Consider the following 15,918-nt stretch of genomic DNA (forward strand, 5'->3'; position numbering starts at 1 on the left):
ATTTATACATTTTATTTTTATTATATTTACTTATTATACAATATATGATTCTAATCTTTTATACATTCTTACAGTAATGAGTATAACATATGATAAGTAATGAAAGTTTCGATCCAATTTTAATAGGTATTAAATTAACGCTTATACATAATTAACAGAGGGTGTGGAGCGCGTTTCGTCTTTACGCTCAAACGCTGTAAACATAAATTCATCCTTATTGTTTATTAAATATTAAATAAAGACAAATGATATTGCTTACAAGTGCTGTAAGCATAAAACGGAACGCATATCGGAAATTTGATATTTTTGTTCAAATATCGATAAATGTCAATATCGAAAGACAAATTATTGCGAAAAAAGTCCAAAAATATTGATATTTAAAATATCGTAATATTTAAAATATTGATATTTAAAATATCCATTTCTAATACTTCCCACCTACATTATTGACAAGTCACAATGGTACTGCAGAGTTCGATTATTGACATTTACGTTTGACCTTTATCGTGTATCCTGATTGGTTTTTTGTCTTCATTCAGTATACATTTTCGCGAGATCGATTAGCAAATGAGATCTACAGCCAACTCAAGATCATAAAGCCGTGCACTTTGAGTAGTTTTGCACGCTCGAAATACGTCTGCTTATAATTAAAATTAACAGCCAATTTCGTTATTGTTATTTTACGAGATTATATTATCCTTATGTTAATCATAATGCGTAACTTACTTACGTCACAGCTATTATTAATTAAGACCAGATTGTTTTTGCAGGCTCGCTTTTAAGTTGAAGATGCATTTCCAAATGCATCTTTTGCGATGGAAATGAGATAAAATATGCATATTACGCAGATAAAAATAATTTCTGGTCCCTTTGCGCGTTATACGCGTGGCAGTTTAATTTTAGACGATTGTTGACGTAAGGTAATCTTACAAGTAAAGAATATCAAATCTCATAGGATCGTACATGTGGGTACTCTTACAAGTAAATTGTGTTTGCTGTTGGCCCGAAAGATTAGAATAAAACGAGGCTTTCTTAATATTAAGGCTGGATTGTTCCACTTTTCGGTAAACTTTAGCTCATTTTTTTACTCTCTTTCTCTTTTATGCTCTTTTACTCTTTTGTTTATCCAATAGATAAATTGTTTACCTGAAGATAGAACAAAAACGGCCCTAAATGAATTTTTGTACTTTCCGAAATATGTATCTTTTTACAAAAAAAAATTCTTTACTATTTACATCTTTACTATTACATCTGGTTTATTTATTTTCCTCGGCTGTATAAAATATTTTTTTTAAAGTGTGTGGAACAAAAGTTCAAGTTAAAATAGAGACAATTCATTTTCGCAAAATGATAAAACAACGGCGAAATCGATTGTTAATTTTAACTGTTGTAAGTACACGGTTGGAAAATTAGTGTTATATTTAACACAATACGTGTCTCAAACGATCCACTTTATGTGTTAATTTAACATAAGAATATGCTAGAAGATATATAACACAAATATTATTGTGAAGAATAAACACAAAAAGGTAACGCTGATGTAATTTGTAAACAAATCGTGGAAACATTTTTTTCAGCGAAATAAATATTTATGTAAAATTAACACGTATTTTATTCATTCATCTTAGAATTTACGTTTTAAAATACATTATTTTTATACTATTTGCTCATTTACGCATAAATTGTTATTTTGATTCTAAGAAATGTTGCATATCAATTTAAAACAACAAAATTTTCTAGACAACATAATCAAAGTATAAATTAATATTCGAACATGTGTTAAAAAATTTAACACGAAATTTTGACGACGACCTGAGTGGACCGTTTCCAACACAAGTTAGAAATGTTTTTTTCTACGTAAATTTGACAGAGAACAGAGAACTTTGTACCCTGAATATCTTGTTATTTACTATGATTATTATTATCATCTATGAGTAAGAAAATGATTATGGCTGCCTTTTTTTTCCTTCATTTCACATTACGTGCCGTTTCTTCTTACAGATGACACGAATATGGGTGACTCACGTGCACGCGCGTGTGAATAGATATAAAAATATTGATTTTTTCATTTATCCTTTTGTATTTATAGAGATGCTCCGGTATCTATCTCGGCATCTAAACTTGTGCAATACTTTCGACCCATTATATCACCCCCATACACAATGAAGCTACCAGCTATTGTTACGTACGTAGGCAATAAACGACTGAGGAGAGGACAGGGGAGGCATTGTGGGCGGGATCTACCGCAAATATAATTACCGCGATAATTTCACTCCCATATTCCACTGTTACTCCTCTGATGCTGCTTTTGACAATATCGCGCGAGATAAACACGGTGTACGTCTTTCCAGCGTTATTAGCAAAACATTACAATGGAATTGCATCGATTTACGATTAAATACGACATGACTCGTTAAAAATAATTGCGATGGTAGAACACGCGATAGATCGCGCTTTTCAGAAAAAGTCAATTTGTATATAGTTAGAGTTGACATCGTTGCCTGATTCTGTTTCCGCGCAAATAAATTGATTCCAATATTTGATGAAAAATGTGGAGTGATGAAAATGAAAAGACCGATTTTACTGAAATGTCTAAAATTTCGCTAGATTTAGATTTGAAAATAATTTTGTTGGACTATATATTACCAAAATAATTGTGTAGGACACCTAAGTATAATTAAACAGTTTTAACAATCAGCTTGAATATTCTACATAATTATTTTATTGATAATCCAACATAATTACTTTTAGTCACATTGAAAAAAATTACTTAATCTTAATACATATTTCTTTGAGTAATACTAACTAAACACTTACTTCCTGTAAATAAATATTTATTTAAAATTAAAAAATGATAGTTAAATCAAATTAATGATTCTTTGTATTAGATGAATGTATGTTTGCATTTGGTAATCATATATTTATTTAGAATTATTCAAACAAATAATTTTTCAAATTTAGGATTTTTTCCAGTAGCTAAATTTTTAAATACTTTAAGCAAAAACGTTCTTTCTGTAACATAAACGGCGAGGAACAATTACTGATTTTTTATGCTCCGATTGCATTAGCAGTGCATGACAAAATGAAGATTGCGATTAGATATCAATGTCACCTTTAGTAATATTGCGCAACTAGATCGATGCTGATTGAAGCTTCAGGACACGCATTTCAGAGCACGAACTTTCGTTGCCTGTTCAACTGCCAGACCAGACAAATTAAAAAGTAGTGCGGCAATCACACGTCACCGGAACGGATTTCCAAAAAGAAAACGAAAAAAGGATTGCGTCCTTGCGCAATTTCACTTCGCTCCGTAGGAAATAACTTTCTCAGCAGCGGAAAATAAAGTTCCGTTCTTTCTCGCTCGTCATCGTTCCATTTGCATGACGAATGCGTGTCGCGATTACCGTAGCCATGTGTTGACTTTTTTTACGAATAAGATTTATGCTTCTCTTTTATTGCGGTCTAAATCGCATCTGTATCACTACAAAATGTTATACGACGTTATTACGCTCTCGTTACTTTCAACGTCAATTTTTATTTAAAAAAAAAAAAAAATGTTATCTAACAAAAAAAGATAGCACTTTTTGTAACATTTATGTGTAACGACGAGTATAACTGTCGTAATAAAATCCATCTCGCGGTATGTCTGCTGTAACCGTCGAAAGCGATTCGTTTCCACCGTGCGAATACCGGATAAAAACCTGTTAAAATCCATCTATTCTTCATTTCTCTCTTTGGAGTCAAACGAGTCAAACGAGTCGGATAAACCATTCGACTTTTATTTTTCGTCGTTTTATCGCGAGTTTTATCTGTGCGTGAGTTTCCTCTTCTCTTTCCTGCTCCGAGTAGTAACAGCCTGCAACGCGTTGCGACAAACTGGTGCAAGTGCATCCAGATAGCTGCATCGTCGTTGCACGTTGCGGCACGATCGACCGCACACGTGTCATTTAGAGTATCCTCCATCACCCACTTGCGTGTTCCTATCACCCAGGTCGTGGGTGGTTACAAGAATGACGTCGTCCTATCGTGACGCCGCGACCGTGCACCAATTACCGTCGCGTAATCCTTTGGGGAATCGCCTCTTCGGTACCGCAGGCTTGCGTGAATGATTCCCCTTTCTTTCTTGTAAGTTATGGAAAAACCCGGAGTCTGCTGACCTCGTTCGTTGCATCTGTATTCGTTCTGCTGTTGCCATAATTCGTGAACCTAGTTACCATAATTCGTATACCTAGAAATAGAAGAAACGGTGAGATAAAATCGAGGTCTCGTTGTCCTTTTATTTTTCTCCAGCGTTGAGTACTGCTGGCTGTAAATCATTCAAGTAAAGACGCGAACCGAAAATAATCTTGAGAGTGAAATATCTAAATATGTATATAAACATTCTCTCTAAAGATGAGGGAAATTTTTTTAAATATTTTTACGGAAGAGAACATTCTTTTTTCGTCGATTTAAATTAGTTCGTTCCGAAATGGTTTTTGGCGACAAGTTCTATTTTTGAAAATTTTTACGTTGGCGACCTTAACTTTAAAGGGATCCTAAAATGAAGCTCGAACTCCGACGAAGTCACCGGAGATCGCGGTTTTCTAGCGCACCGACATATTTTCTTTATGTACTACCACATCGATATCTCAATCTATAATACACAAAGTCGCACGTTCGTGTCAATTTTCGTACAACAAATTTATCGCGATAAAGCGTCTAAGTCTAATTCTAAGAACTCGACGTTATTTGTTCGTGCAAACTACGTGTTTGTGGATTACTATTTCGTAAGTGCAGATCGCAAAACTTTCGTATCAAGTAAATATATGTCATGACTCGACAGCTTGAGACGCCATGTTACATTAATAGCAAAAAATAATGTTTATAAATAAACATAGAAATCGTAAAATTATTAAAATTAATCGTAAAATCGTAATAAAAATACTCAATACATTTTATTGTACTGTTAGGTAAAATATGTATTTCATAATTCGAAATATTTGCATTTTATTTTTATACTCAAATTAAGTCAGTGTGCAACGGCTTTAATATGCAGTGCGCATTAGTGTTCCGCAATCGAATTCGCCATAAGAAATGATAAAAAAATATATCAATTTCGAAATTTTTGGCCATTCTCAGCATAAACTTTATCTCTCACACAAACACATATTAATTCGTATACTTTAATCCTGGAAAAGGCTTTTCGAATCTGTGAAAGAGAAAAAAAAAAATATTTATTATACAAAAATTACATGATTCAGTCAGTAATACAGACAGCTAGGATCCCCTTAAAGTCCGCAACTTGGCGGAGAAGTAAAATTATTGTCCGTACACATTTACATGATTTATTTGCGCGTAAAATTTTTCAACAAAAAAAGTCAATTTCACATGTTGCAATTATTTGCATTTGTTCAATTGACGGTTATCGGCGAGCTGATTCTATTTTGGTTTCCCAATCGTGTCGTTTGTGATCGTAACGAGCGACGCCGAGATCGGTCCAATGACGAGGTACCTTTGTAGCTGGAAGCTCGCCAACTTCCTCGAGGGCAAGGACAAAGCCGGCCAATAGATTACGCCGCCACCCGTTACATTGCCACTGGTGTACTCCGTAATAACAGGCCGTGTTAGTCATTGCATTGTCATTATTTTCATTTTCCGCCCCGTCCCTTTAACGATATATCTATTTTGTAAATAATGCGTCTCGCCCACACAAATTCTAGATTGATTTACACCCCTCGATACGGTTATTCCAGACAGATCCGAAACCGCAAATTAGTGACTCGATTCTGATCGTATTTCGGAAATGTTTTTCCAAGATACAGCTTGTCCATGTCCACATCGGACGATACGAATCTTGCGATTTTCTGCATCACAGATCCAGGCCTCTTGGGAATTCTCTGCGGTTTACGAGGGTGGTCGTTACGAACTTACACCTCTCACTGGTATAGTTATTGATTAGTTGAATCGTGCGTGTCCGACGTTCGTATTTGATTTAATTGTAGACTCTAAGGGTGTCTCTATATAATTCGCAAATCGCAAAACGTAGTTCGTGCTGAGCAAACAGAATGATGATCGTCGCCCGCAAAACACACACAGATGAAAACTAACTGTATGCGATGAAAAAACAAAAGCAAATCTTTATTCTGCCTCTGCGTTTGCGATTTGCGAGTTATGTAAAAGCACTTTAATACTTGAACATCAACTGTTTCCCCGTTTGCAATATATCGTAGGATTATTTTTTAAATCTCGAATACGTAATGCGGGATCTACAATAAAAAAGTCGTAGCAGTCGTAGAGTCTTAAGTCGTAGAAAATTAAACAATCACAGTCGAATATGAGAAGAATAATTGACTCTGATGATTAGTCAATTTTCTACGATTTAAGATCCTACGATCACTACGACTTCTATTGTAGACCCTGTAATAAGAGAGATCTTTGAGATCTCTTTAATATACAATTTAATATACATTTTCAATATCTTGGATCGATTTTTTTTTAGATAATTTTTTAAAGAACAGGCTATCTCTTTTTTTGAGTATTTAATTAAAAAATATTCAATTTAACCCTTACAAGATAAGAAAGTCACTCTAAAGTGGCTCCGTAACAGTGTTACATTTTGAGGGAAGGGTAATAAAATAATGAATTATAATAAATCTTGCTCGAGAGAAAGTTCTGTAAGGTTGTGAAAATAGATCCCCGCCTCTAAAGGTTAAAGTAATTTTTTATTGTTAGTTTTTGCAAATTCTTGTTAAGAAGCTCCTCCGCCATTGGGAATTAAAATTAATTAATATATTTTTTACAATGAGCCATTAAGCTTAAGTTTTAAGCCGTAAAAAATTGACCAATCACAGTCGAATGTGAGAAAAATAATCGATTATGATTCGTCAATTTCTTACGGCTTGAAAATTAAGCTTAGGTAATGGCTTTTAGAAAAATAACGTCCACCTCAATGAATGTTAAGATCGGAAAAAAAAAAAAAAAAACTGAAGAGAAAGAAGGAAATCGGAACGGGAAAAAATATCTCGAAAGAGTTCAAATATTTGATATTTTAATATTAAGCGTTTCTCTCTTCGTTTCTAAAAGAGCATCGGAAAACTTCATTCCTCCATCCTTCTCGAATCTTCCACCTGAAAGGTCTCATTAAAAATGCTCTTTTATCTCACTCTCTAATTCGCGGCGGGAAACACGTCTCTGTTTCTTGACCTGCCCGCACTCAAGTCCGACCAGCTGATCATTTGTCCTGGTCGCGCCGGCCACGTCGGCATTGAGGGAGTCAGCCGAAGAGGGTAGACGAGAACGAACGAACGAACGAACGAACGAACGTCGACGACGACGACGGAGCCGCGTCGCGTCTGCGCGTCCCGACGCCATCGTCGGTGGGTCGGTCGGTCGGTCGGTCGGGGCTATTGATTTTCCACGTCGTCATGTGTGAGTGTGCAGTCGCGCGCACACGCGCTGACCGCACACATACGCATGTACAGCGTACACACGTAAATTCACACATACATTTGCCGCAACGACCGGTACACCGCGGCGCGGCTGCCAATCCGCCCGCGGAATTCCGCAAAGTCTCTCCCCGGCGTCGCCGTCGAATGGTACCCTCCAGGCGGCTATCTCGTCGTCACCTCGCGAGGGCTTCCATTCGCGATCTCGTTCGAGAAAGGTGACATCGTCTCGAGTTCGCCGATTTCATTAGAGTTCGTTCATTCGTTACCCCGGTTACCCCGTCGCGCGATCGCCGAAGGAGAGAAGTTCCAATAGACAGTGCGCTCCGACGTGACGTTGTCCTCCCGACCCCCACCCTGCTCCTCATCGTCTGCGAGAGGGAGAGGATGGTCTCTGGGTAGACGTGACTCCACGGCGAGGACGGCAGCTTCCGTTTTGCCGAAGGTCTTGGCGAAAAACGTCACGTCCGGTCACCGCGCACCGCGCACCGCGTATTCACGTAGGGAATCCAAACCCTTCCTCGAGTGCAAACCGCGTCGTCCTCTCCTCCGCGAAACAGACGCGAGGTCTGATCTCGTGCTCGTTTGATTGCGTGTTGCAGGCTGCGGTGCAAGCGGTACGCCGTTCGCCGGTGGTCTTGGCGAACAACCAGAAAGGAGCGGTGTCGCACCGTCGCGCCGGTATCCTGAGGCGCCGGTAGGCGAGAAGGCAGATTCGCCGAGAAGAAGAGGAAGACCGTCGCCTGGCATCTAGTTCCTGTTATCCCAGCCAGGCCAGCCAGATCACCAGCCGGCGATGCCTGCACCGACGTCAGCGGCGGGTGCGGCCGAGGGCGGCCCGCCCCGCACCGAACTGCAGGAGTTACAGCTCAAGGCCGGTCAGACTACGGATGAAGTGAGTTGAGATATATTGGATATCGTACATGTATACGTACACATGTACGTGTATATATTTTATGCGCGTGCATATACATTTACGCGATGTCACAGCCACGAGGATTTACGACGCGGGGATTGAAAGCAACGTAGTTTCGCTGCTCTCGAAACTTCGAGCTCCGACTTGAATCGCGCGAGGATAAACTCTCGCGTTTATCTCTCGCGACAATAGAAAAGCGACGAATCAGCCTCAGCGACTAAAATCCTCTCCCGCGTCGTATCTGCTCTCTCGGAAACTTATCGAACGGAGATTATCTCGTAGATCTTTCAGAATTTTCAGCACGTGCGTTATTAAGCGTCGTGAATCGACTTATTTATCCATGTATAATTAATTCGGGATAGCTAAAAATAGTAATTTATTCGCGAAGCCATTATTGCATGTTTTATTCACATTTCTCTAAAAGTAATCGATGTTATTCTCAATTCGAAGAACCCTTCAACCTTGATAATTTTTAAGAACTAATTCAAATAACTAATTTAGTAATAACACAATGAAGTCGATTTTCTCGAATAAACTACGTTGAAAGAAAAAAATGATTGCCATTATCATAATTGAATTATAATTTATAACCTTTTCAGTGCCAATTGTATATTTTTTGATAGAATCGCAAATATGATTATTATTATTCTTAACATTTTAACAGTGACAAAAGTAAAACTCCTAGCCATAATTATATTACCATTCAATTAGAATCACAAATATCAAACGCTTTTCTCTCAGCGTACATTTTCGTAGCACGACATTACCGGTGTGCTGGAATTCAAAAGAAATCGTACTTCTGCTCTCTAAATCTGAATCAGCGGATAGTCACTAATTACCCAATGACATAGTTGGCACTAATCAGTGGAATTCAACTAAAAAAGGAAGAAGGTTTGAGCATTATATTACTAAAATACTGATATTTGCACGTTAATTTCAATCTTCCAATACCATATTCGTTGAATTTATGCACTAAAACAAGGTTAGTTAGATCACATAATAAAGATTATAGCCAGGTTAGGGATCTCACATTTCATTCACTGATTACCAGCGGCATACTTGGCACTGATATCAGCGATTATCCACTGAGATTTAGGGAGTGTCTTTTCTTCATAAAAATAATCTAGCATAGCGCGAGAAAATGTGTCGGGGACAAGATAGAGTATCAAAGTTGTAGCTCTCTTCTGAAAAAAAAAAAAATTTTTAATTTTAAAACACATTCGCGATTCCTCGGTCAAGTAACGCTTGTGTGGTAACCGGCGTGATCGACTTTGTTTCAGTCTCTGGAGAGCACGAGGCGTATGCTGTCGCTATGCGAGGAGGTGAGTCTATCCCTTTCGGCATTTGTTCCTTCCTTCTACTTGCGCATCGACCCCTCGATCCTCTCTCGACCGTCTTCGAGAATCCCGCGTCGGTGCACCATCCCCATAATCTTCCGTGAATCAAAACCCGTGTAGCGGCCCTCCCGCACAACCCTTTCGTTTAGTCCCCTCCTCTCCCCCCCCCACTCCCCGTAATCTCCTCGGAAAACCCTCGAACAACCCTCGAACCTCCTCCTGTCTCTGTCTCGTAAACTAGGAATGATTTTCATCGACTACGAATCGTTATACGCGCTACTGCAGCAAGACGGGCGCCACTGCTCGCTTGGAGTTCCACCTCGAAACTGCTTTGAAATAAAAAGAGAGAAAAAGAAAATGAAAATGGCAGCAAAGGAGGGAAAAAGGAGTCGCGCCAGAGAGAGGTGGGCAAAGTACTATTTCGATTAACCGGTCAAGTGGCGAGTACCGTCGATCCCGATCGATTCGATTCACATAATTCGCATTGTCGAGGTCTAGGCTAACAGAAGCCGTGAAGTAGACGTGAAGTAATATCAAGTACGAAACGGTTGAATATAGCCTCGACCGATTAAATTTCAATCAAGAAGACCGACTACTAGGCATGTGAATCTTTCGAAATTAAATTTTCATACTCCCTGACACTTCAAAAGATAGCGGTGTGAATTTTAACATTTCGCAGTATCTATATAGTTTTCTCACTGGTGCGAGGTCAAAGCAGTCTAGTCTCTTCTTTGGTGTCAATATTACTACTGTGGGTTTTCAAAAGGAATTTAAGATCCACAACATGTTGGTGTTAATATTAATAGTTAATTAATAGTAACGTTAATATTAATACATGCTAGGTATATTAAATCCACACCGATATTTTTTACAGTGGAGGTTTCTATAGTATAATCTAATTCATCCGACCGCGAGACCATCGAAGGACCAACGTCACGTTACAATGTCTCGTCCTTCTTATTCTTATCGCGGCTTCGTTAATAATAGATAATTGACGTACTGACGAACGTCACTTGACTGGTTAAGCGTTGTTCTTAGCGGGCGCGCCGATTCCGCTTTGCACAAGATTCACGTTCGGCGAGGCAACCTCCTGCGGCGATCTCCAAGTCGCGGGTGGAGGAGAGGAAAGCTTCGTGGGGGCTGTACAGAGGGATGTACGGGGAGGAGGACGTGTTGCAGGCGACGTCGAGGACGTGGGCAAAAAAGAAAACGTGCGATGTTCTCGAAGTAGTATTTTATCCAGCTCTGGCGTCACACACACGGAGGCGACGATTCCGGCGGCGTGTTGCGGTTTCTGAGCGTATAAAGCAGAGAGGGTAAAGAGGATTCGTTTCGCGACGAACGAGTGGGTTCGCTCCTCACAGGGGATGGGAAGGGGGACAACGGACCCAGTGGCTGCGATCTTAGAAAGATCGCTTTCGCGAGAAGAAAGCTAAAAAAAAAAGAAAAATAATAAAAAAGATAATAATAATAAAAGAAGGAAAATCGATCGGGGGAGAACGGAACGATCGCGCGGACGAGCGTTTGCTCGCGCGAGGAGAAATTTGTAAGACGACGCATCGACGCGCTCCGAGAAACGGCGAGGCGCCCCACGAACGTGCGCAAAAAGATGGACTTTTCTCGAGTTCCTTTTGTCGAGTTAACTTTCGCAATTACAAGGGATGGTTCTGACTGGGATTCTGAAAGATGCATTGTGAGTAATTGCACGGGGTTTCGCTATGCTCGGAAAGTATATATACGGTAGATATATTGTGTCTTTCATTTATGACGATTTAGTTATAGAACAAAGATACAAAGGGATACCACATAGAAGTAGTTATTTAGTTTAGTAATTGAGAGATAAAGATGCAAAAGGAAGCACCACGTAGAAAATGTAGTTTATTTTAATGATTGAAGATAAACGTACTATTCTAATGTTGTTATTAAATCTGGAGGATTTTTGAAAGATTGTAAGTATGAAAATATGGGAACTGATGAACCATCCTATGTATGTTTTTGTTCGTTTCCGATGTATTTTTTATTATTGTCCAAGGTACTCCAAAAACTGTCGCATTTCCCTTCAGTTCACGGATTTTTTTTTTTTCAAAAGAGTCTCGTTCTTTGTTTAAAGAAACGGATACGAGGACAGGAGAGGGGAAATAAAAATGACATTTTTTTGTTAAATAGATTTTATTTTAATAAAAAGAACTTGCGATATATTCTCGAAGTGTTTTACTGTTTCAAAATAGAAAGCTTACAATCAAAATTTTCGCAAAAGACAAAATCTATTAAATTATCAAAGAAGCTTAATTTATCAAAGAACTTTCTTGAATGAATATCCGGTAACTTTAAACTGCTACATCGTGCCGGATGTGCTAGAAAAAGCAATCTCAAAAGAATTTCTAGTTATTTACCTAAAGAGAGGAATACTCCAACTAAATTGCTTCTGTTTTATAGTTGCTGCATACATATTAAAGATTGCTGAATAATTTTCAATTAAAATATCGATTTAATTTTTTTTTTTTCTTAATTATTCATAAAAGAATTCAAGGAAATATCGTTTAATACTCCGTTTAATACTAGATTGCTTTGACTTCATTTTATCGCTCTATAATATATAATAAGAGAATAATGGATAATTTTTCAATTAAAATATTTACTTATTTTTTTTCTTCTAATTACACATAGAAGAATTCAAGGAAGGATTGTTTAATGATCTGCGAAAGAAAGCGCAGAACTTTTTCGTCGAAATTTTCCGAGTTGAGGGGAATGTTGCGCGACAAGTGAGTTAGATTTCGCATTCTCAACTTTCGCATCGCTGTTGCGGAAATGACGATGTACGAGTACCTTTCCGACTCCGCTCCGCGGAATTGATATTGAACCTAACGTTCCACTCGCGCGTGTTTACTCGCGTGTATTTTACAATATTGCGTGCGTGCGTTCGCGCGTGTGCCACGGCCGTGAAAGAATATACGATCTGTCTGCATTCTGCAGCTCTCCACGTTCTCTTTCCACGCATAATTAATTATCTTCGCTGTCTATATGTCCGCATACCTTCGATGTCTGTTATACTATATTCTCGATACATATGTGTGTGCGCGTGTGTACATCTCTATATACACGAATGTACGCGTATATCTGTTTTTATACATATTTACATACGGAGATGTTTGCTCTTCTTCTACTTTTAACTTACTATACTTGTCGAAGGAACGTACGCAACTGGCTTCCGTGATCTGATTCGTTCAATAATTGGATTATCGTTTCCGACAGCGTTTCATCTTATTTCAGCACCGTATTTATCATTATTATCGACACCAGCGGATATTTATCAGCGATTGGCTTTTCTGAATGAGAAAGAGTTAATTTTTAATTCAAAATGCAACAACATATTGATCTTTTTCTACAATCACGTATCTCATTAATATTAACCGCTCGATTATTATCGATTTCTAAATTTAGTACCTTTGAAGTTTAGTATTTGAAGTAAAAGTATTAATGCGATCTAAATTTTTCATATTTTTGCAATGACACAATATTTAGAATAGTGTAAATTAAATTACACGATTCTATAGGAAACTTTTACGATTGCATAATATTCGGCAAATTTCGAACTCGCTGTAATTTCGTTCATTTTATCCGCGACTTTCGCAAGAAGAATATTATAATGACGAGGCGGAAGAGGGTGTCCGAATTGAATTTCCTTCGTTTTTGTGGACGGAGAAGATCCGTCGAGGTCCTTGCGTCGTTCCGTTTCAGTTTCTCTCGCTGCTACTTATCTACCTGTGGCTGCACTAATAAGCACTGTGTCGCATTCTTCCGAGCACCGAAGACGTCCTTCGAATCATCATCGACCAAGAGAAGCGTACGTACACACACTCACAATGCGCAATGCGTCATCATCGTCACCTCGTGATAACGATCGCGTAAACAGTCGTTCGTGCCCTCGATCGAGACCAGGAGGCGAATCGCAAACCGATAACACGAGGGAATGGGAGGAAGCGGTTTCGTAAAATATTGGAGGCTACGCGTATTTCTTCTCGATGAGAGGAGAATCCCCCAAAAAGTCTGGCGCGAATTGCGAGAGAATTTTTGCGGCGACCGATCGCTCTTTATCTCCGCTAAAACTCGATCGTGATATTTTTTTGTTCGCTATGAACGGGAATTAATCTCGCGGTACACCCGCATCTCTTTCGTAACTCCCATCAACGTAAGTTCCCTGCGCGATGGTGTGCGAGAGGTTTTTCGTTATCAATAGTTCGTACTTCATACGAACGTTGATGTTGCACGATTTTTTTGTAATGAACATTTTCTCGGTGATAAAAGAGTTATTTTAGAAAATGTGAGAAAGCAAAACTTTTAATGAGAAAAATTACAACGTGGAGCTTTATTATTTTTATCTGTAAAGTGTCTAGATATAAAAATGCAATTCGTAAAAATAAAGAAAAAAAATCATATTTAATGAAACTTTCTTGTTAACTTCAATATTTTTATAGATGCTTCTTCTGGTTGATAATATACGATATAATTACTTATTTATTTACTTCCATAAATTAAGCGGCAAATCTTATTGTGGGACAATTTTCCGCTGACTAACTTCGATTAATCTTATTATTCGCCAACAGAGACTTCCTAATATTATATTGAGATATTGACTTCCTAATATTTACATATTGTATCCCGAAACGCTCTAAAACGTATTAATTGCCAATTAACGCTAATATGATTTTACATGTAATATAGACAGATTACACACAGAACTAATGTGCAGGCTGATAAAATACGATATAATAGTAATTAATTATAGCACTAAAATGATATTAGATAACAAGTATATAAATTATTACGAGATTAATATTTATTGTAAAAGTAATATTTATTATGGTATGCGAAAATAGCTCGGTGCTTTCATCAATTAATTATGCTTGCACACCGTCGGCGCAGACAGGCGTATGTTATTTTTTTTTCTTCTCATTATCACGTATTTGCGAAGGGCAGTCCCTTCCTTTTTCTCGTATGTGTGTGCCTCTTTAATTGACATCGCGTACTACAATCGTTAGTTACTTATGTGTAGACAAGTAAACATCGATTCAACGATCAGTGCTTCTCCTCGTCTTCCTTTGGACGGGATTGTAACGCGCACGAGGACCCGAAGACGCAAAGCAATGGCCCACTCATCGTGCTTTTGACGCACTATTAATTCCGGCAATTGCATTATACATACGCGCGTTGTACTGTAAACGTAACGCAAACGATTGCATTGTGCAGCGCAGCACGCGAATTACTCAACGAGAGCGTCGAAGTTCGCGATAGCGCAGCGAGCGGAGGGAAGAATGTCGAGTGCTCGCGTGAAAAGAAAAGAAAAGAAAACAAAAAAAAAACAAAAAGAAGCATAAGAATTATCTTTCGCGGATGAAACTGCAGTTCGACTTTTCGCTCTTTAACCCCTTGCGCTTTCACGATCTCTTTGTAAGAGCGAGATATGACGCACTCCGTATTCTCTTTTAGAACTTGTCCCCTTTTCTCATGTCAGACTTTCCTTTTATTCGTGCTGAAAGAATGAAAAGATAAACGAATGCCGAGTTCATACAGGAGTGTGTCTATTTTGAAAATTAATATTTAAATTTATCTAAAAGTGGAGCGATTAATGACAGATAAAAAATGCTCTTTTCTTTTTAAGTGTTCCCTATTGTGAAAAAATATTCTAGTTCTTAATATTTATTTTTTTAGAGAATTTGAGGAAAATTATCTTTTTTCTTATTAATTCACTATTAAGTACTGTATATTCGTGATCGAAATTAAGATCAGAGTAGGTATCTGTTTTTACTACGGAAAAAATATTATTTGTAAATTATGTTCTTCGTTTTGTGCTTTATCTGTTCGAGAGAGTATTTAATAGGAATGGCTATCTCGCATCTCGACGCATCTGCGAGAGTGCAAAGGGTTAAAGCGCAAATAGATCTCGTGCGAGAGGGCTCTTCAAGATCCGATCATCGAGAGAGAGAAGGAGTTTGGTCCTTGCTAAGAGGGAGGTCGACCGCTTAAAAGTAGCTCCCATCGAAACGAGATGTCCGAAAAGAGAAAAACGGCGAATGCGACTTAAAAAGAGAAAAGCGGAAAAAGGAAAAAAAGGAAAAGGAAAAAAAGAAGTAAATGAAGATATGAGGAAAGAAGGAGAAAAGCTGCGTCTGTATATGTGTATACCAAAGCTGTTGCTACTCTCTCTCTCTCTCTCTCTCTCTCTCTCTCTCTCTCTCTCTCT

At 38.2% G+C, this 15,918-nt stretch overlaps 1 protein-coding gene across 4 annotated transcripts in view; it reads left to right on the forward strand.

The window, feature by feature from the left end:
* LOC108748945 (synaptosomal-associated protein 25) overlaps positions 1-15,918 on the forward strand; it is a 50,637-nt gene that overhangs the window by 4,518 nt on the left and 30,201 nt on the right. For 3 of the 4 annotated variants that reach the window (XM_018487384.1, XM_018487386.1, XM_018487383.1), the window contains exons 2-3: positions 8,027-8,319; positions 9,621-9,662. In XM_018487384.1, the coding sequence (XP_018342886.1) occupies positions 8,221-8,319; positions 9,621-9,662 (141 nt within the window). In that variant the 5' untranslated portion in view covers positions 8,027-8,220. Of the gene's footprint in view, positions 1-7,523; positions 7,925-8,026; positions 8,320-9,620; positions 9,663-15,918 lie in introns of those variants that run through there. The other variant, XM_018487385.1, reaches the window with a different exon arrangement.

The sequence above is a fragment of the Trachymyrmex septentrionalis genome, unplaced genomic scaffold (genome assembly GCF_001594115.1).
Source record: "Trachymyrmex septentrionalis isolate Tsep2-gDNA-1 unplaced genomic scaffold, Tsep1.0 scaffold25, whole genome shotgun sequence".
Classification (NCBI taxonomy): Eukaryota; Metazoa; Arthropoda; class Insecta; order Hymenoptera; family Formicidae; genus Trachymyrmex; species Trachymyrmex septentrionalis.